This window comes from Pantherophis guttatus, chromosome 2 (genome assembly GCF_059756535.1).
Source record: "Pantherophis guttatus breed Tessera chromosome 2, ASM5975653v1, whole genome shotgun sequence".
NCBI lineage: Eukaryota > Metazoa > Chordata > Lepidosauria > Squamata > Colubridae > Pantherophis > Pantherophis guttatus.
In genome coordinates, this window is record NC_142064.1 from 255701675 (window position 1) to 255723481 (window position 21807).

A 21807-nucleotide genomic window follows, 5' to 3' on the forward strand; every position below is an offset into this window, starting at 1 on the left:
CTTCAGTTTAAAATAATAGCCATTTTATATTTGCAAATGTACACATGAAATTCATTTTTGTGGCAAGAGCTGAAGTGCCACCTTACCACAAACATAACGAGGCTACAGAATTTCTGGGCTCCTTGAAATTTCTGTCAAAGCGTGCAGAGAAAAGCAGACAAATAACAGAGTAACAGAGTTGGAAGGGACCTTGGAGGTCTTCTAGTCCAACCCCCTTGCTTTCCGTCAAGCAACCATTTTAGATAAGTGCAACAAAGATGATAAGGGGCTTAAGGGGTGGTGTATAATGAACAGTTAAGGGAGCTAGGTATGTCTAGCTTATAGAAGAGAAGGGTTGGGGGGGAACATGATAACAGTCTTCCAATACTTGAGGGACTGTCATAGAGAAGAGTGGGTTGACTTATTTTCCAAAGCACTACAGGGCAGAAGAAGAAGCAGTGGCTCCCCGTTAAATTTTGAGATCCAACTTGGAAATAAGGAGGAATTTCCTAACAGTGAGAACAATTAATCCACAATTAGAGCTGCAATGGCACAGTGGTTAGAATGCAGTACTGCGCAGGCTACTTCTGCTGATCACCGGCTGCCTGCAATTTGGCAGTTCGAATTTCACCAGGCTCAAGGTTGACTCAGCCTTCCATCCTTCCAAAGTCGGTAAAATAAGGACCCAGATTGTTGGGGTCCGTATGCTGACTCTAAACCGTTTAGAGAGGGGCTGTAAAGCACTGTGAAGCAGTATGTCAACTTGCAAAGCTTTCAAGTTGCCATGAGCAGGAGGGAGGGAGAACTGATAGAGCTGATTGATTTCCCTAACTGAAGTGCATTCCATACATTCTTCCTGACTGCAATCAGAAGGAGAGTGTTGGATTTCACAGCCAGCCAAAGTGGTTAATTGGAGAATGTGATTTATGACATGGCCAGAGAGGAGGGGAGAGACAGGGTCATAGGGGAACGTAAATCTACGTGGGATTAGTTCTAATTGCATCTGAATATTGCCGAAATGGTGCTCCTAATAAATGACTGTATTTCTTTTGAAGTTCGGCTCATGGCTCATGAATTAATTAGGGCATCTTTCGGAAACTTCACACAGTATATAAGTGATATTGCTATCGCTAATCAATGAAACAGCTTATTTCTCAGAATCGTGGGCGATCTATCTCTGGAAGTTTTCAAGAAAAGATTGGACAGCCATTTGCCCAGGCTGATATAAGGTCATCAGCCCTGGGCAAGGGGTTGGACTAGAAGATGTCTAATGTTCTTTCCAGCCTTCTGATTCTATGATTCTTATAAAACTAGGTTTTTGTGATACACTATTTTTAAGCATGGGAGTTTTATACTGCTGGCCTGACCCACAGTTCTGTCTTCCCCTCTGCCCTGAAAGACAGTTAACAATCTGGGCCAACAATATCTCCTGCCAATTTTGATGGCATTTTGCAACACAATCAGCATTAAAGAATTCACACAGAGCTTTTCTTCCAACCCCCTGCTCCCCACGCAAACACAGGCACACACATTATAATATAAATGCCTCTTTAACATTCTGTTGCTTGAAGTTTATTTTTTTTTAAACAGATGAAGGGATTTTGAAGATTAAAAACAATACCAGTATTAGAAGAGAAACAAAGAAAATGAGGAAAAATAATGAAGTAAGAAAGAAAAAAGGAAAGAGTTTAAAGAAATGGCTTTTGATCTTTTTGATAGTAGCTATAAATGTATTTATATTTAACTATCTAAAATTACATCTGCTTGGAGTTTATTACGCTGGCATTTTTGTCTATGTTTTCGGAATAACAGTGGTATTATTATCCTATACTAGCTGGGTACCTATGAAACTATGTGATCGGGCTTGATAAATCGACAGTTAAAGCTTGAACGTTAATCAGTAGTTATGATCGGCCTTTCTTCTCCTCTTCTCTCCCTCAGGCTTGTCCCACAGAGGCCTCTCCTATCTTATCCCCTTCTCTCCCTTAGGCTGCCCCATTGATCCTCTCCTGTCCCCTTCTCTCCCTCAGGCTCCCCCACTGATCCTCTCCTGTCCCTTTCTCTCCCTCAGGCTGCCCCATTGATCCTCTCCTATCCCCTTCTCTCCCTCAGGCTTTCCCCACAGAGGCCTCTCCTATCTTATCCCCTTCTGGAAGGTAGAATGTCTAAACTCTCAGCCTGCAGGCCGGATGAGTCATGCACTGGCCATGCTCATGCCCAAGTGGCAGTTGGAATGGAGTTCTTTTCAGGTGGGAAGGGGGAGTAGAACATCTAACGCCTTAGCATCAGAGTGTGTTAATAATAATATAAGAAATACTAATGATCTGATGGTCATTTTGAAAGATCCTTTCTTAGCGAGCTCCTAGAAGCCAAGAGGAACGTACGTGCCAAATTTCAAGTTTGTAGGCTTTACGGTTCTAGAGATTTCGTGATGATGCGTGAGTGGTATTTCATTTTTATAGAGAGAGATTTTTCAGAGTTTTAACTGGTTTCTTCAGTATTCATTTTATTTTGCTTTTGTCTATCCTTATATAGACAATGAATGAGAAATTAAGTCCTAATTCTTTCATAATATTTGGTGTTGGAAAAAAAGAAGTCAGCCCTACTGGTTTTATTCCTCCCAGTTTATATATTTTGCAGAGTACAATCCACAATCTAAATTTGCCATCTTTTTAAAACAACCCTAGGCCTTGTTGTCTGAGCAAGAACCCTATTTATATCCTGAAAAACTGCCTGCCATTTTCTGCCAAGAAAATCTGCCCTCCACATTGAAAATGCTAAAATCCCAAATCTTCACTGGCGTTAATGGAAGACAGACAAATGCCTAAAGTACATTTACAGCAAGAATCACACATGCTGTTTGTTCTCTGCTGGAGCAAAGCAAACAGAGCGGGGGGGGGGGGGGTTGGAGCCCGTCAAGAGTTGCCGGAGCAAAATTTGGAAAAACAGGAACAAAATGAAGGCCCGGCCTGGAAAAAATAACATTGCTGCAAACCACAGCTTTTTGAGGAAAACAAACTCTTCCCAAAGCTCCTGAAACTGCGTTTCCTGCTTGCTCAGGCAGCTTGTTGTTCATCTCTGTGTGTGTGTCCTCAGATTGAAGGATGGGATGGGAGGAAGAAGAGAACTCGAGCTGGTCACGCCACTTTTTCCTGCTTTTGGGGGGTGGGGGAGGGAGAAGCAGCACCTTAAGTCACCTTTTTGCACTAGGAAAACTAAAATGGTTTGTTTCTTCTTGATGCTGCCTTCTGAGGAAGAATCAGCTGAGGAGGCTGGCTGGGAGTTGAGGGAGCATACAGGTCACTTCTGCTCCCCATGATGAGTCTGTAACAGTGATCACATTGATCACACACTATTTCCATCTCCCCCCTTTCCCTTCGAAGAGGAAATGGTGTGCAAAAGGATTTCCTGCACATCCTGCTAGATCTGTGTTTTTGTTGGGGAATGTCCCAACCAACAAGCTAGAGAACATGGAACAACCTATTGAGGTTGCAAGTTGAAGACTGATTGTACTGTTATCCCTCCATGTCTTTCAGCCATTTTCTAGGTTTCACTCTTCTTTGTTCTTCCAATCTTAATAGAATAGAATAGAATAGAATAGAATAGAATAGAATAGAATAGAATAGAAGAGAAGAGAAGAGAAGAGTTGGAAGGGACCTTGGAGGTCTTCTAGTCCATCCTCCTGCTTAGGCAGGAAACCCTACACCACTTCAGACAAATGGTTATCCAACATCTTCTTAAAAACTTCCAGTGTTGGAGCATCCACAACTTCTGGAGGCAAGTTGTTCCACTGATTCATTGTTCTCACTGTCAGGAAATTTCTCCTTAGTTCTAAGTTGCTTCTCTCCTTGATTAGTTTCCACCCATTGTTTCTTGTCCTGCCCTCGAGAATAGGTTGACCCCCACTCTTCTTTGTGGCAACCCCTGAGATATTGGAAGGCTGCTATCATGTCTCCCCTAGTCCTTCTTTTCATCAAACTAGACATGCCCAGTTCCTGCAACTGTTCTTCATATGTTTTATCCTCTAGTCCCCTAATCATCTTTGTTGCTCTTCTCTGCACTCTTTCTAGAGTCTCCACATCTTTTTTACATCGTGGCGACCAAAACTGAATGGAGTATTCCAAATGTGGCCTTACCAAGGCATTATAAAGTGGTATTAACACTTCATGTGATCTTGATTCTATCCCTCTGTTTATGCAGCCCAGAACTGTCAAGCTTCAAAAGACTCTTTTGCTGTTGCAACTATTATCGCTTCTCAGCTTGCCAACAAACTATGGGGGGAGGGAAGGGGGTAGATAGGTTCCAGACACCAAGATGCCAGCCATGAGAACCAAGGACGTTTTGGCAGGTGTTTACCAGAGTCTCATAACAATACCAGGAGACTCTACTGGACAGTGTGACCCGGTCCAGTAGGAGGGAGGGAGAACCTGAACTTTAACTATGTGGGTTTGCGTGGGAAATGGTTAGATCTGGTTTTGCCCTCATCTTTGCTGATATGATGTACTCAATAAAGTTTTGCATTAAGAGATTGGATCTTCTCAGCCATGCTTGCTTTGGTTGGGTTCGTTAGTTAGAACGTTGATCAGATCTAACCATTGATTCTGGTCCAGAAAAAACTGAGACCCTTTTTTAGAGGGCTGTCCCAAAATTGTAAGGGTGGGTCCTTAAAGGAGAATACACCAGTGATGGGTTTCAAATTTTTTTACTGCCGGTTCTGTGGATGTGGCTTGGTGGGCGTGACATGGCTTGGTGGGCGTGGCTTGGTGGGCATGGCAGGGGAAGGATACTGTAAAATCTCCATTCGCCTCCCCACTCCAGGGGAAGGTTACTGCAAAATCCCCATTTCCTCCCAATCAGCTGAGACTCGGGAGGCAGAGAATAGATGGGGGCGGGGTCAGTCAGAGGTGGTATTTACTGGTTCTCCGAACTACTCAAAATTTCCACTACCGGTTCTTCAGAACTGATCAAAACCTGCTGAAACCCACCTCTGGAATACACTGTGCATTTTCTTAATGTCTATGGAGATTCTCAATCATCCAGGACAAAGCACTAAAGGTGCTTTTTCCAAAAGGCAACTGGACTTTCTTGGTGTTTTCTTTGAAAACGTTTCGCTTCTCATCTGAGAAGCTTGTGCTATAGTAGTAAGCAATGCATAAGTGCCAGCAGTGACTTAAGGAACTGGCAAATAAAGATAGTTTACAAAATAACAAGTATGAATTGTAAAGAAATCCAGAACCAACCACGGATATAATGGATTGCAGGAAAAGAATACAACACATTTAGACTATTGGTTTCAGTACAGTGCTAGCAGAATGTATCAAATCCAATTGACTGAATGGAAAAGTTCCTTTTGTTTCCTAGGAGGTTGGCTGAAATTTCTTGTTGGTTTAAACCGGGATGGGGAACTATGGCCCCTTTAGGACTTGTGGACTTCAATTCCCAGAATTCCTAAGCCACCAAGTCCTAAAGTCCCACCATCTTGTTCCCACCCTCCTCATCATTTTTATTGGGCCACAGTAATTGAATCTTCAGAGTATTTTATTTATGTGTTTTAACTTTTGTAAAGTTTTTATCATTTTAAGATTGTAAGCTGGCCAGAGTTGCCCTGTGGTAAGATGGGCAGCCAATAAATTTTACAAACAAACAAACAAACAAACAAACAAACAAACAAACAAACAAACACAAACATCAAACCTGTTTTGCTAATTTTGCATATCTAAAATTCATAAAAGGCCTGAGAAGCAGCAATGACATTAAAAAACAGCTTGTGGAGGTGATAGGGAGGTAAGAATTTGTATTCGAGAAATGAATCTGGCCTGGTTAAGCAGGTTGAAGTAGAAATTTATATTTATTTTTTTAAATTTAAAGTAGCCATCCTTTTCATTGCTGTGGCTCTGGATGATTTACAAAGTTGAAAATCCAAGAAACAATACAAAGGCAACCCCCCAAAAAAACCAACAGTAAAACCATTAAAAACCTTATGATTAAAACCCTTAAATATTCACGAACATTATTTGTTTGGTTGTCAAGTTTCCAGGCCACCCAACTCTAGGGGGAAAAAGAAATCTGTGTGGCTTTATGAGATCAAAAATACGACATTATACATAAAACAATCCAGAACATAATATAAATGAACATATGAGAAACCACAAAATCCACATGGGGAAAAAAAACAGGTTTTAAAGGCAGGCAAGATAGGAAGAAGGTGTCATATCAATTTTTGGGGGGCAGGGGAAGTTTATTCCAAATCACAGGTATACAACTGACAAGATCTACTTTCTGGGTCCCAGTAGTTGGCATTGTTTAAATGGAGCAAGTCCACACTCTTGCAATGAATACAACAGATACTCCCTCAATAGCTAGGTCAGTGATGGCTAACCTTTTTGCCATTGCGTGCTAGGAAGGGGGGCAGGGGAGGTTCTTGCATGCACGTGCCCACACCCATAATCCTCTGCACCCCGTGCATGTGCGTGCAACCCCTCTCCCCCCCGCTCCTGGCACACAATGGCCTGAGACTCCTAGAGAGGCTCTGGAGGCTGGGGACAGCAAAAAAGTCACTTCCTGTCCAACTGGAAGTTGGGAAATGGGCTGTTTTGGGCCTCTGGAGAGCCTCTGAAGGGGTGGGGAAGGCTGTTTTCGCCCTCCCCAGATGCATAGAGAGGATCTGGAGCCAGGTGAGAAAGGAAAACAGGCCTTCCCCACCACCCCAGGTCCTCTGGAGGCAGGAAACAGCCTGTTTCCCTACTTCTGGTGGGCCCAGAAGGCCTGAAAATCAGCTGGCTGAGCTGGCGTGCCAGGCAACATGGCTCTATGTGCCACCTGTGGCATGCGTGCCATAGGTTCACCATCACGGAGCTAGGTCCTATGCCATTTAGGAAGTTTTAGGAGATAACTACTACCTTGAATTGCATTTGGAAACCTGTGGAGCTCCCATAGCAGGAGTGCTCCATAACAATTATGTTAGTCTACATGACCTAAGTAGTAGACAGCACACTGGAAAGGAGTTATATGAAGAAAGTTCTGGTCAAATCTCAACCATGGTTTTAAAACTCTAGAAAACTTCCTCTTCACGCTTAAAGAGACTGCCTTTTGCATTTGATTGTTCCCAAGAGGGATTGGAAAAAATAACTTATGTTAAATTATGATCTGCACTTGGTGGTTGGGAAGATATGATAGAACTTCAAAAGTTTCAAGAACTGTTGCATAGAAGAAAGAAGATTTGAACTCTTGCCCTAGAGCAGGGCTGTCAAACTCCCGGCCCGTAGTCTGGATGTGTCACGCGCTGGCCACACCCACACCCGGTTGCGCGAAGGTTGAAAAAGTCCCAAAATGTCATGTGACACCACTGTGATGACGTGAGTTTGACATCCCTGCCCTAGAGGTTAGGAAATAATTGCTGGGTTGATGGTCTAAACCAGGGGTCTCCAACCTTGGCAAGTTAAGACTTGTAGACTTCAACTCCCAGAAGCTTTGCTGGCTGAGGAATTCTGGGAGTTGAAGTCCACAAGTCTTCAACTTGCTAAGGTTGGAGACCCCTGGTCTAGACTCTAGCAGTGGATTCTGCTCTAGGAGTTGGGTGGTGCTAGACACTTCTATCCAACTTCATGATCCTACGTGCTAAAAAAAATTAAGATTTGTCATTGGGTGCAGAGTTGACTATGAAGAACATTCTGCAGTATCATAATTGCACAGCTGAAAAAACATGTCTACAGGGGCTGGGTTCCAATTAGATGGCTTATCCTGATGACTAATTTAACCCATGTTCTGAGTTCATACAATATATCAACCCGCAATTTTTTTTTTGTGGGTTTGCACAATTTTATAAGCAATGGAAACAACACCCCATTATCAAAATTAAAACCATGCTTAGCCTTACAACTGTGCAGTGCTTTGGATTCAGTCTCCAAAAGGTGCTTCTGAATGCAAAGGAGAGGAGATACCATAAAAGAGAGCAGACACCACACCTATCTGCAGTATCTTAAAACTCAACAGAGGACACAATTCCTTTGGGATGTTACAGACCAGTGCTACAAGGGCACTTCAGAGTATTTTCCAGAGTTCAAATTGGAACTGCTGCATGTCTGTAGCTCACATATTAGAATAACAGAGTTGGAAGGGACCTTGGAGGTCTTCTAGTCCAACCCCCTGCTTAGGCAGGAAACCCTACACCACTTCAGACTAATGGTTATCCAACATCTTCTTAAAAAACTTCCAGTTTTGGAGCATTCACAACCTCTGGAGGCAAGTTGTTCCACTGATTAATTGTTCTAACTCTCAGGAAATTTCTCCTTAGTTCTAAGTTGCTTCTCTCCTTGATGAGTTTCCACCCATTGCTTCTTGTCCTGCCCTCAGGTGCTTTGGAGAATAAATGGCTCCTTTGTGGCAGCCCCTGAGATATTGTTGTATGTTGTGGTGTGAACCAACCAATCTTGGCTAGCCTTCTATCTGCTAGATGTCTAGGATCTGTTTCTTGATTTTGTATTCTTGCTTTTACAATATAGGCTGTTCAAAGTCCCTTGGGGTTGGATGTCCTCTAAATTATGTAATTAGTTCAATCCATCTAGGGCAGGGGTCTCCAAAATTGGCAGCTTTAAGACCTGTGGACTTCAACTCCCAGAATCCCACAGCCAGAGGAATTCTGGTAATTGAAGTCCACAAGTCTTAAAAGTTGCCAAGTTTGGAGATCCCTGATCTAGACCATTCATCCAAGGATGAAGATGGTTTTGAAGAATAGTTTCATATTATTAATTCTGTGACAACATAGGTCACGTATATTATTTTTCAATCTGAAAAAAATATCACCCATCTACATATAAAAATCAATATACCCATTGAAATGCGTCCATCAAAGGATCTACAAAAACTCAATTCAGGAAATCCTTGAGTTACAGCCATCAATTGCACGACCATTTGAAGTTACAACGGCACTGAAAAAAGAGATGTAGGAAGCCCCCCCTCCTTATAGGGGTCCCCAAACTTGGCAGCTTTAAGACTTGTGTCTTAAAGTCTTAAACCTGCCAAGTTTGAAGACCACTGTTCTAGAAGAATTAAATATTTTGGGAAATATTAAAAAGGCAGGATAAAATAGTTCCCCAAAGGAGAAATAAAAAAATCTTAAGGGATGCAGAAACCAGCCCCCGTTTCCCTGTCCTAAGCAGAAACTGAGGAGGCCAGCTCTTAGAAATGCAGATTTCTGCTCAGAAAGACAGGGTCAAGACAGAAACTCAGATAAGCAAGAAACAAAAGGTTGACAAAATTAGCTCAAACAAGCATCTAGGATCTGCATTTCCCCCTTTGCCTATAGAGCCAGCCATGACCCCATAGGAATCTGACAACAGCCAATAGAATATTAAAGGACATGTTCTGGAACAGGAAGCTCAAATACAAAGCCCAAAGAAGGTATAAAAATCCAACCACTCTTAACTCCATTTTGTCAGCTGTCCCAGAATCACATGCGATTGGTGGTTCTGCTTCATCAATGAAGGGAACCTTTCTTTCCAATCAGCCTCCAGCCTCCATTTTATTTCCAGTGCCTTTCTCCCGGCTTGGAACTGGACCTGTGTTCTGACCTAGACTCCCTTAAAAAGCAGGAAGCAGGAATTGATCCTGGCAAAACCTCTTTTATTTACACGACTGTGGATTACTTTCATTCACAGTCAACAAGGCTTGTCTAAACAGTTTTGATAAACAGAGAAACAGTTATCAACAGTATTGATATTTATCAATACACCTTATCTCGTTTAGCAAGCTGCCACGTAACTTGTTTCCAAGTGCAGAGTAAAGAAAACTTGGCACAGAGTCTCTTAGAGTCACGAACAGACCTTTCCACTCTTGAAACGACCGACCGAACGAATTGTTTCCTGCAAAAGCCCCCGCCCCGTTCGCTCCTCTTTTATTTCCTATGGGAGGGGCCAATCATCTCCAAGGTGTGGCTTTACTCCCAAGTCGCCCCTGCTTTCTGAGTTGTTCTTGTCTTTGGGCAGCTCTGTGCATGCGCACACTGGGAAGAGGCTCCAGCTGTTCCTCTGCCTCACTGCTGTCTATCTCCCTCTCTGCCTCTGACGCAGAGCGCTCGTCCGAGCTTTCCCCAGCCCCCAGGACTGGCCCATGTTCCTCCCCAACCTCCTTACTGTCTGACTCTACTGCCAGCTCCACTGGCCGCTGGGTGGGTCACAACAATCTGGATATTTCTTCCAACAGTGACTTATGGCTGGTTTTCACACTTACAACTGTCGCAGTATCCCCATGATCATATGATCAATATTCGGATGCTTGGCAACTGGCATGTACTTATGACTGTTGCACTATTTTGGGGTCACGTGATCACAATTTGCAACCTTCCTAGTCAGTTTCTGACAAGCAAAGGCAATGGAGGAAACCAGGTTGGCTTAACAACCACATGATTTGCTTAAAAACCATAGTGATTCACTTAGCAACTCTGCCACAAAGGTCATACAATGGGGCACAAGTCACTTAAGAACAGCCTTGCATAGGAACAGAAATTCTGGGTTCAATTGTCGTTGTAGGTCAAGGACTACCTGTACTTCCATAATTGTATCTTCCTCCCCACAGCCACAACCAAACATGCCCTAATCTCCAGATTTTTTTTTTTAATGGCAAATGCAGGTAGTCCTCAACTTACGACCACGACTGAGCCCACAATTTATGTTGTTAAGTGAAAAAATTGTTAAGTGTCCCATTTTACGACTTTTCTTGCCACATTTATTAGTTGAATCACTGCGGTTGTTAAATTAGTAACATGGTTGTTAAGTGAACCTGGGTTCTCCATTGACTTCGCAGGTCAGGAGGTTGCAAAATGACCTCTGCAACCGTCATAAATATGAGTCAGTTGTCAAGAATCTGAATGTAAATCAGCTGCTGCAATGGTCGTAAGTGTGAAAAATGGTCATAGGTCACTATTTTCAGGGCCGTTGTAACTTCGAACGGTCACTAAATGAACTGTGGTAAGTTGAGGACTACCAGTATGACTTTCTTAGCCTTTTCTGTTCCCTGATGTAGATACTATTTACCGTATTTTTCAGACTATAAGACGCACCTAAATTTACAGGAGGAAAACAAGAAAAAAAAAAGTTTTTGGCTTCTGAGCCAGTGGTGGGTTGCCCCCGGTTCGTACCGGTTCTATAGAACCAGTAGTAAAACCAGCGGGAGGCCCCGTCCACCGACCCCAATGTCACCAAAATGCTTCTGCGCATGCGCAGAAGAGCGCGTGTGCGAGCGAAGTGAGCACACACGCATGGCCCTGCTGCAAACCGGTAGTAAAGGTAAATAGAACCCACCCCTGTTCTGCGCGTTGCGTTTTTGCACTCCCAGCCCACCAGAAGCACTCTGCAGTTCTCCACACGGCCCGTTTGGTGAAAGTGGGACCTGCAGAGCACTGCAGACTGCTTCTGGGAGCCGGGGAGGGCGAAAACATGACATGCGGAGAGTTTGGGAGGCCAAAAACATCCGTATTCAGTCTATTTTGTTGTTGTTAGTTGCAAAGTTGTGTCCGACCCATTGCAACTCCATGGACAACATTCCTCCAGGCCTTCCTGTCCTCTACCATCCTCTGGAGTCCATTTAAGCTCACGCCTACTGCTTCAGTGACTCCATCCAGCCACCTCGTTCTCTGTCGTCCCCTTCTTCTTTTGCCCTCAATCGTTCCCAGCATTAGGCTCTTCTCCAGTGAAGTCCTTCCTTCTCATTAGGTGGCCAAAACATTCAGTCTATAAGACACACCTAAATTTTCACCCACTTTTAGGGAGAAAAAAGGTGTGTCTTATACTCTGAAAAATACAGTATGTCAAGACTTCATAAAACTTCAAGTTCAACCATCAGGCTTTCCTCAAAGGATCCTGGTAATAGTAGTTTTGGAAAGAATTAGCTGAAGGGACATCCCAAGATAACCCTGTCTCTGAGAACTACAATTCCCAGCCTTCCCTTGGGAGACAAAATAGCTATTCTAGCAGTTCATCTCTACAGGATTAGACATGCGTCTTGTTGTAATCCTCTGATTACACCTTCTGATCCACGAAAGATGGCCTGCTTGGACTTGCCTATTTCCTTTTACCACAGGAGTGAAGAAAAATATTTTTTTTAAAAAATGTCGAACAGCAGGGTGTGGCTGTGTCTAATAGGAAGGACTTAACCAATTGAATTTCATTAAAAAGGATCATACAGTGAGGTGCCAAAGAAATGAAAAGGGTGGGTAGGGTTTTATGTGTCTGAATCATCAGTAAACATACAGTTTTGCCAAATTTAACTCAACTATATGATGGGGTTTTTATTTTTAATTGTCAGTGACAACAAATAATCAAGTGTGGAGTGAACGCACTTATGAAAGTTACGAAAACAAGGAAGAAAGCAGTTTTGTTTTGTGAAGTGAAAAATGGGCTCAAGAGATGTTGTGTGTGGGAGAAAAATGCAACTTATGAAACTTCTTCTCAGAGGTGTAAGGGATTTTCGAGAGCGTCGTTGGCATTCCTGTGGCAAGGGTGGGGGAACCAGGAGTGGTTGGTTGGGTAAATCCACAGAAGAAGAGTTAAAATATAGGGAGTCCTCGGCTTACGACCTCCATTGAGCCCAACATTTCTGTTGCTGAGTGCGACAGCGGTGAAGTGAGTTTTGCCCCATTTTACGATCTTTCTTGCCACAGTTGTTAAGTGAATCACTGCAGTTGTTAAGTTAGTAACACGTTTTCTATACAGACTTGCAAGAATGGTCATTTAGCGACCATTCAAAGTTAGAACGGCACTGAAAAAAGTGGCTTATGATCATTTTTCACGCTTTAAGACCGTTGCAGCATCCCCATGGTCACCTGATCAAAATTCAGATGCTTGGCAACTGACTCAGACTTATGACAGTAGCATGTCCCAGGGTCATTCTTCTGACAAGCAAAATCCATGGAGAAACCAGATTCATTTTAACAACCATGCTGTTAATTTGACAGTGATTCACTTAGAAATGCGGCAAGAAAAGTCGCAAAGCGAGGCAAAACGCACCGAGCTACACCTCTTTTGGGATCAACTGTGGTTGTAAGTCGAGGACTACCTGTATTGCTACGTTTCAATTGAGATCTGGTGAAAAGTTTGCTCCTGTTTTTACTTAGAAAGAAAAGAGTGACAGTCTAAGGTTTAGCAAAACATATTTTGGTTTTCCCACAGAACAGTGGTAGAAGAACAAAGTAGGCATTGATTGATTTTCCTGTTATTCATATCAGTCTCAGATCTGGAACAATCAGATCTCACACCCCTATAGACCATTCATGGCTCAGGGGTGGAGGTATCTAAATATTTGCCTGCTTTCCACCTCTTTTCACCGTTTTTGCTTGAACTGTTGAAAACAATGACTGTTCTCGGAATCTCTGGAGGAGAACGGGCGTGCCCAACTTTCTAGATAACTCTTGCTTCAGGTTCAAAAAGGGGCAAGGTGAAAGCCTCCTCAACCAGTGATTACACGGTAAATAATACCATAATGCCATTTCTCTGGCCAGTTGCCGCGAAGAAGTGGCAATCCTTATCAAGGGAAGAGGAACCTCACCTTGGTACATTCTGTACAGAAGAGTGTTGCCTCTTAACCACTGGTGAAATCCAATTTTTTTTACTATTGGTTCTGTGGGTGTGGTGTGGCTTGGTGGGTGTGGCGGGGGAAGGATACTGCAAAATCCCCATTCCCTCCCCACTCCTGGGAGAAGGATATTGCAAAATCTCCATTCCCACTCCACTCTGAAGCCAGCCAGAGGTGGTATTTGCTGGTTCTCCGAACTGCTCAAAATTTCCGCTAGAACCTGTCAGAACCTGCTGGATTTCACCCCTGCTCCTAACCCTTCTTAGCATTAGATCAGGGGTGTCAAACTCAAGGCTATCAAGTAACTTTGGATGGCTTGCAATGTCAAAAATAGCAATATAAACGAATTAGAACAAGGATGTCAAACTCAAGGCCTGTGGGACAGATCTGGCCCACGGACTGCTTAGATCTGGCCCGTGAGGGCTGGCCTGGAAACAGCAAAGGACTGGCCTGTGGGGCCTCTGCTAGCGAAAATGGAGCTGGGGGGGCGCCAAGTACCACCCCGCGCTCTGTTTTCACTGGCAGAGGGCTGCAGGAGGCTGTCCAGACCAGTGGTGAAATCCAAATTTTTTTTACTACTGGTTCTGTGAGTGTAGCTTGGTGGGCGTGGCTTGGTTGGCATAGCAGGGGAAGGATACTGCAAAATCCCCATTCCCACCCCACCCCAGGGGAAAGATACTGTAAAATCCCCATTCCTTCCCCGCTCCTGGGGGTAGGATATTGCAAAATCTCCATTCCCATCCCACTCTGGGGCCAGCCAGAGGTGGTATTTGCCAGTTCTCCGAACTGCTCAAAATGTCCGCTACCGGTTCTCCGAACTGCTCAAAATGTCTGCTACCGGTTGTCCAGAACCTGTCAGAACCTGCTGGATTTCACCCCTGGTCCAGACCGAAAAGAGGGTGCAGGAGGCCATGCACGTCCCTCCTGAGTTTTGTTTTCACTGGCAGAGGGCTATCAAAACAAACTAAAAACAACAAAAGGGGAAATGTTTCCCCTTTTGCATCTGAGCATACAAGAAGAGACAGGAAAGAAGAAAGGGAAAGCGGAAAGACAAAGAAAAAGATGGGAAGCTGGGAAGAGAGCAAGGAAGGAAAAATAAGGAAAGAGGAGAAGGAAGGAAAAATAAGGAAAGGAAAGAAGGGAGGGAGGGAGGGAGGGAGGAAGGAAGGAAGGAAGGAAGGAAGATTATGAGAATGAGGGAGTGTCTCAGGAAAGTCCTGCCTTACAACAGATGCCCCTGACACGAGTCCCGTATCATGCCCACCATGGCCATGCCCAACCCCCGGCCACACCCAACCCCCGGCTATGCCCAACCCCCGGCCACGCCCTCAGAGGTCAAACACAACCCTGATGTGGCCCTCAATGAAATCAAGTTTGACGCCCCTGCATTAGATGAACATTTGATCTTGATTTAGATTGCCGGGCAGTAAAAAATGAGTGATGAGAACATTTCTGGTTGGGATATCCAAGATCTAATTTCAGGTTTTCATTGAGTTCAACCTGAAGGTTAGTATTTGGGCCACTGAAATTCTGGCAAGTGCTGAGATCGGCATGCTTCCTTACAACAGGAATTGATCGATTGGTTTGTCCCCCTAAATCTGACTGATATTGTGGACTGAGAGAGAGTCACTGGCCCAAACTCACCCAGCCAGCTTTCATGCCTAAGACAGGCCTAGAACTCATGGTCTCACAGTTTCTAACCTGGTGCCCTAACCACTAGAATCCCCCCCCCTTCTTTGACTTTCATTAGTTATGTGACCTCTCAAATATCGACCTTGAATGTTCTGTTCTGGTAGACCAGTAGAAATTGTTTTATAAGGGGAGACATGATAGCAGTCTTCCAATATTTGAGGAGCTGCCACATAAGAAGAGGGGGTCAAGCTATTTTCCAGAGCACCTGAAGGCCAGACAAGGAATAATGGATGGAAACTGAACAAGGAGAGATTCAACCTGGAAATAAGGAGAAATTTTCTGACAACGAGAGCAATCAACCAATGGAACAGCTTTGCCTTCAGAAGTTGTGGGAACTTCATTCCTGGAAGCTTTCAAGAAGAGACTGGACTGCCATCTGTCAGAAATGGTGTGTGTGTGGGGGGGGGGGGTTGGACTAGATGACCTACAAGGTCCCTTCTAACTTCTGTTAATCTGTTAATTTAATAGTTTCCTTCGATTTAACAAAGATAAATGTTTCCTCTGTCCAGCTGTGAACAATTCCAGAGAGTGATGCCTATCTCTGATTCTTAGCCAAGGAAGCTGCCATTGTCCAAAGACATTCCTGAGGCTACATGGCCACCATGAACCTGAGGTGCATGGAATACTGTTACCTTCCTCTGAGGTGGTACCAGTGGTGGATTCCTCCTGGTTCGGCCGGTTCCACCGAGCCGGTAGCGGTGATGATATGACATCACTGAACCGGTTCTGGCCCCCCGCCCCCCCACCCCCACGTTATTCTTACCTTTTATTTGGCCCCACCCCCAAACTATTGCTGCCTTCTGAGTCCCAGCTGATGGCTAGAGAGAAAAAAAACTGTTTAAACTCTTGCCGCGGGGCTTCAAAGGGCCGCCCTACACTGATCAGTGTTAAAAGCAAACAAATGAGTAGACCAGTGCCTGCAAAAATAAATGGGTAGATCGGTACAGCTCTGCAAGCAGTTAAAAGCCTGGTAGACCAGAACCTCTGCTAAATCCTAAATAATTGTCACATGACCATCAAGCCACGCCCACAAAATAAGCCATGCCCACAGAACCGGTAGTAGAAAAATTTAGAACCCACCCCTGGGTGGTACCTATTTATCTACTTACATTTTCATGCTTTTGAACTGCTAGGTTAGCAGGAGCTGGGGCAAATAATGGGAGCTCACCCCCTCATGCAGCACTTGGGTCTTGAACACAGGCTATCGGTTTTCCAGCTGACAACTCAGGGTCTTTAACCACTGAGTTAATAGTGGTTTCAATATTTTTGAGATAAGTTGGTAGGAGGACCAATCCCACTTCTGCCAACCTTTTTTAATGTTCGCCAGTGGTGGAATTCAAATTTTTTTTAGTACTGGTTCTGTGGGTGTGGCTTGGTGGGTGTGGCATGGCTTGGTGGGTGTGGCTTGGTGGGCGTGGCAGGGGAAGGATACTGTAAAATCTCCATTCCCACCCCACTCCAAGGGAAAGATACTATAAAATCACCATTCCCACCCAACTCCAGGGGAAGGTTACTGCAAAATCCCCATTTCCTCCCGATCAGCTGGGACTCCTGAGGCAGAGAATAGATGGGGCGGGGCCAGTCAAAAGTGGCATTTACCGGTTCTCCGAACTACTCAAAATTTCCGCTACCGGTTCTCCAGAACTGGTCAGAACCTGCTGAAACCCAACTCTGCTTCGGACCCCACAAAACCCAAAAGATTTCACGAGGCTTCGCTTTCATGCACAATGTAGTACCATAAAAAAAAAAAGAACATTCCTTTTGGATGAATTAACATTTTGGTTGTATCGTGAACTTTCAGGATTCCACCTCAAGCATAATCCTTTCCAAGAAAACACCTGCGTATATAGATTAAAATTTATACCTTCCCCCCCAAAACTGCTGATAGTAAAATCCAGGATGCATTTCAGACTGAAGAAAACTATTTGCCTTAAGTAGCGTCTCTTGATTTGGGGGCTTGGGTGTGTCAAATTATGTCTAGGACATTTTGGAAAACAATGGCTCCAGATCCACCCCCACCCTGAGCCGAATAATTAAGACAAAGGATTTGGGGGAATTCTGAGTTTTTGGTAGGAATGGCTGGGGTTAGGAGGCAAAAAGACACAGGACTGCTTTTAAGCCAAACCAAACCCTGATCATAAGGCTTCTTATGTAAGAAGAATGTTGTTTACAAGTAGGGTACAGTTAGTTGCTTCAAAAGAATGGCACGTGGAGCTCCAAGGCTGGTTGAGTGACCACACCCATATCCACAGGAAAGCTGGAGAAGATATTTGCTAGAGACCCTCTTGCCTACATTAATCATGCCGAATGGACCACAGCCCAATGATATATTACATAGACTGGAGTTCCCCAAAAATAACATGTATATTCCCCGCTTTTGTTTGGTGGATGTAAGGAAATACAGTTCCACACCCAAACAAATTTGATGGCTCCAACTTTTCTTCACTGGTGCTTTCCTTCTTCAGTTGCTACAGCCAAAGAAAGCTCTGGATGCAAATCCTTTCCCAGAACAAACAGGTTTATTTAATTATCTCACTTGTTTCTTTATGATATTGTTAGCCTGCAGCCACGGAAACTTTCTTGGGACATGGTTAAGTTACGAAACTGTTACTTGGGCTCTCCTCTCCGATCAATTTAAAGAAAGTATTTCCACATCAGGCAAAACCAGCATTTACCAAACACCGTGGGGAGAGGCAAGTAAAACATCCTGTCTGAATTTAGGGCTGTGTGAGGTTATGCAACTAGATCACCCAAACACACAGTTCTATTTTTAAGCTGCAGGTCATTTGCTATAAAGTTGATTTGCTGTCTTGGGGTCTGGGAGGAAGTTCTCAAAACATTTTTTTTCCCCCTTGATGGATTTAAGTTGGTCCTTTAAAAAAAAAAATCTAAATTAAGTCTTTCATTGACTTTTGAACATTTCATAGCTAGGAGAAAACACATTTCGGCGGAGTTCTGTTTCCAATTTCACATGTTTTTTGTAAAAAAAGAACAATGAATCTGTTGCACAACAATAATTGTTGCTATTTAGGATTGTCACCAAACACTACATCAATTTAGTGTGAAACAATGATATTCTCACTTCCTTATATATACTGAATCCCCCCCCCAAAACCAGGATTCAGGCTTTATTGAATTTGCAACGCAGTTTGCAACTCTATAAGAAGTATGCACGGAAGGGAATCTCTCAAAATATACAGTATGTTATAACACAGCGGGCAAAGAAAAATTATACAGTGCTACAGAAGTTTCTTACCAAATATATATATTAAGAAAAGTGTAAGCAATTAATCTAAAGGCATATTATCCTTTTAAGACCAACCCCAGGAACGGAGGTAGTGTAAACTTAAGGTGTGGAAGAAAAAAAAAAAAGAGAGAAGCTGACTGAAACCCATCTTGAGAGATGCCTCCCATCCCTGTTTTTGAGAAAATCACTATATTCTGAGGGCAGAACAAGAAGCAATGGGAGGAAACTAATTAAGGAGAGAACCAACCTAGAACTAAGGAGAAATTTCCTGACGGTGAGAACAATGAATCAGTGGAACTACTTGCCTCCAGAAGTTGTAAATGCTCCAGCACTGGAAGTTTTTAAGAAGAGATTGGACAACCATTTGTCTGAAATGGTAATAGAGTTTCCTGCCTAAGCAAGGGGTTGGACTAGAAGACCTCCAAGGTCCCTTCCAACTATTCTATTCTATTCTATTCTATTCTATTCTATTCTATTCTATTCTATTCTATTCTATTCTATTCTATTCTATTCTTCTATATAGAGGCTCATTTTGTGCATGCCTTACGGATCTGCTAGTAAACCTGATCTTCTTGTTTTGACTGTAAGAGAGAGAGAGAGAGGGAGGGAGAGGGGGAGAGAGAGAGAGGGAGAGGGAGAGAGAGAGGGAGAGGGGGAGAGAGAGAGAGAGAGGGAGAGGGGGAGAGGGAGAGGGGGGACGGAGAGAGAGAGAGAGAGAGAGAGAGAGAGAGAGAGAGAGAGAGAGAGAGAGAGAGATCAAACAAAGTAATAGAAGGATGAGAAAAGAAGGAGAAAAAAAAAGAAGTGAAGGATAAGGACTGGAGATGAGATCTTCATAGGCAAACTCTGCACCGCGATGGATTGTCCCTCTTACCAATGGTGATACAAGCGAGCACCACAGCGCAGAGTCCAAGCAGCTTCCCCATCGTGAAGTTGATGTACTGACGGATGGAAGGGTAGCGATGTTACTCCAGCCCGGCCAACAGCTTCGAGTGCCTGAAGAATCTCCACCCCTCCCGCTCCCCCCATCCTATCTATATATCCACGTGATACGCTCCACCTTCCCGTGCTCGAATTGGCCGAACTGGGTGGGTCCCAGAGTAAACTGCCCTCCTTCAGCTACGGGTGCGATTCTTAGAGACAGAAGAGTCACACGGCAAGAGTGAGTCAGAAATGGGATGGGGGGAAAGGGGGAGAGAGAGAAAGGCAGAGAGAGGGAGAGGGAGAAAGAGGGAGAGAGGATGGAAAAGAAAGACTGAAAGAAGAAGAGGAGAGAAAGAAAGGAAAGAAAGAAGGAAGGAAAGGAAAGGAAAGGAAAGGAAAGGAAAGGAAAGGAAAGGAAAGGAAAGGAAGAGGAAGAAATAGAGGAAAAAAGAGAAAAAGAAAAAAGACAGGCAAAAAAGAGGGAAAGAGGGTGAAAAAAGAGAGAGGGAAAGAAAGGGAAAGGAAAGGGGCAGAGAGAAGAGAGACAAGGAAAGAAAGAAAGGAGGAAGGAGGGAGGGAGGAAAGGAAAGGAAGGAAAGAGTCAGAAATAGAGGAAAAAAGAGAAAAAGAAAAAAGACAGGCAAAAAAGAGGGAAAGAGGGTAAAAAAAGAGAGAAAGAAAGGGAAAGGAAAGGGGCAGAGAGAAGAGAGACAAGGAAAGAAAGAAAGGAGGAAGGAGGGAGGAAAGGAAAGGAGGAAGGAGGGAGGAAAGGAAAGGAAGGAAAGAGTCAGAAATAGAGGAAAAAAGAGAAAAAAGACAGGCAAAAAAGAGGGAAAGAGGGTGAAAAAAGAGAGAGAGAAAGAAAGGGAAAGGAAAGGGGCAGAGAGAAGAGAGAGAAGGAAAGAAAGAAAGGAGGAAGGAGGGAGGGAGGAAAGGAAAGGAAGGAAAGAGTCAGAAATAGAGGAAAAAAGACAGAAAGAAAAAAGACAGGCAAAAAAGAGGGAAGAGGGTGAAAAAAAAGAGAGAGAGAGAAAGGGAAAGGAAAGGGGCAGAGAGAAGAGAGTGAAGGAAAGAAAGAAAGGAAGAAGGAAGGAGGAAAGGAAAGGAAGGAAAGAGTCAGAAATAGAGGAAAAAAAGACAGAAAGAAAAAAGACAGGCAAAGAAGAGGGAGAGTGAGAAAAGAGAAAGAAAGAAAGAAAGGGAAAGGAAAGGGAGGGGAGAGAGAGAGAGAGAGAGAGAGAGAGAGAGAGAGAGAGAGAGAGAGAGAAGGAAAAAGGAGAAGAAGAAAAGGAAAGGTGAAAACAATAGAACACTTCCAACAATAGAAAAATTGAAGAAAGAATTCCAGGGGAGAAAAGAAAAGCAGCTGATTCAAAATGTGCAATCTATAGGTTATCCAACATGGTGGATACATACCCCTGGACAGGGCCAGATCTCAGAGCTTTCTCGAAGGCAGACAAGCCTGGCTCTCTGCAGATTTTGAGGGAATGTTGCTGTTGAAACAGGTGCATTGATAGGGAAGGGACATTTCTGGACCCTATTGGATCTTACTGGAAGGGTAAGCATAATGGGAGACAGCAGAGGTGAAATTCAATTTTTTTTACTACCTGTTAGGTGGGCGTGGCTTGGTGGGCGTGGCAGGGGAAGGATACTGCAAAATCTCCATTCCCATCCCACTCCTGAGGGAAGGATATTGCAAAATTTCCATTCCCACCCCGCTCCAGGGGGAAGGATTTTACAAAATCCCCATTCCCTCCCTACTCCTGGGGGAAGGATATTGCAAAATCCCCATTCCCTCCCCACTCCTGGGGGAAAGATATTGCAAAATCCCCATTCCCTCCACACTCCTGGGGGAAGGATACTGCAAAATCCCCATTTCCTCCCCCATTCCTGGGGGAAGGATATTGCAAAATCCCAATTCCCTCCCCACTCCTGGGGGAAGGATACTGCAAAATCTCCATTCCCATCCCACTCCTGGGGAAAGGATACTGCAAAATCCCCATTTCCTCCCCCATTCCTGGGGGAAAGATATTGCAAAATCTCCTGGGGGAAGGATACTGCAAAATCCCCATTTCCTCCCCCATTCCTGGGGGAAGGATATTGCAAAATCCCCATTCCCTCCCCACTCCTGGGGGAAGGATATTGCAAAATCTCCATTCCCACCCCACTCCTGGGGAAAGGATACTGCAAAATCCCCATTTCCTCCCCCATTCTTGGGGGAAAGATATTGCAAAATCCCCATTCCCACCCCACTCTGAGGCCAGCCAGAGGTGGGATTTGGCAGTTCTCCAAACTACTCAAAATTTCCGCTACCGGTTTTCCAGAACCTGTCAGAACCTGCTGGATTTCACCCCTGGGAGACAGGCAATCCATGTTCTAATCTACAGTATACCCTACGG

The 21807-nt window shown here is 44.1% G+C and overlaps 1 protein-coding gene across 1 annotated transcript in view; it reads right to left on the bottom strand.

Annotated features, from left to right (window-relative positions):
• LOC117667928 (sperm acrosome membrane-associated protein 4-like) overlaps positions 1 to 19659 on the bottom strand; it is a 33958-nt gene extending 14299 nt beyond the window's left edge. The window contains exon 1 of the mRNA XM_034421541.3: positions 19359 to 19659. Within this exon, the coding sequence (XP_034277432.1) occupies positions 19359 to 19410 (52 nt within the window). The 5' untranslated portion in view covers positions 19411 to 19659. The remainder of the gene's footprint in view (positions 1 to 19358) is intronic.
• Positions 19660 to 21807: the final 2148 nt, after the last annotated feature.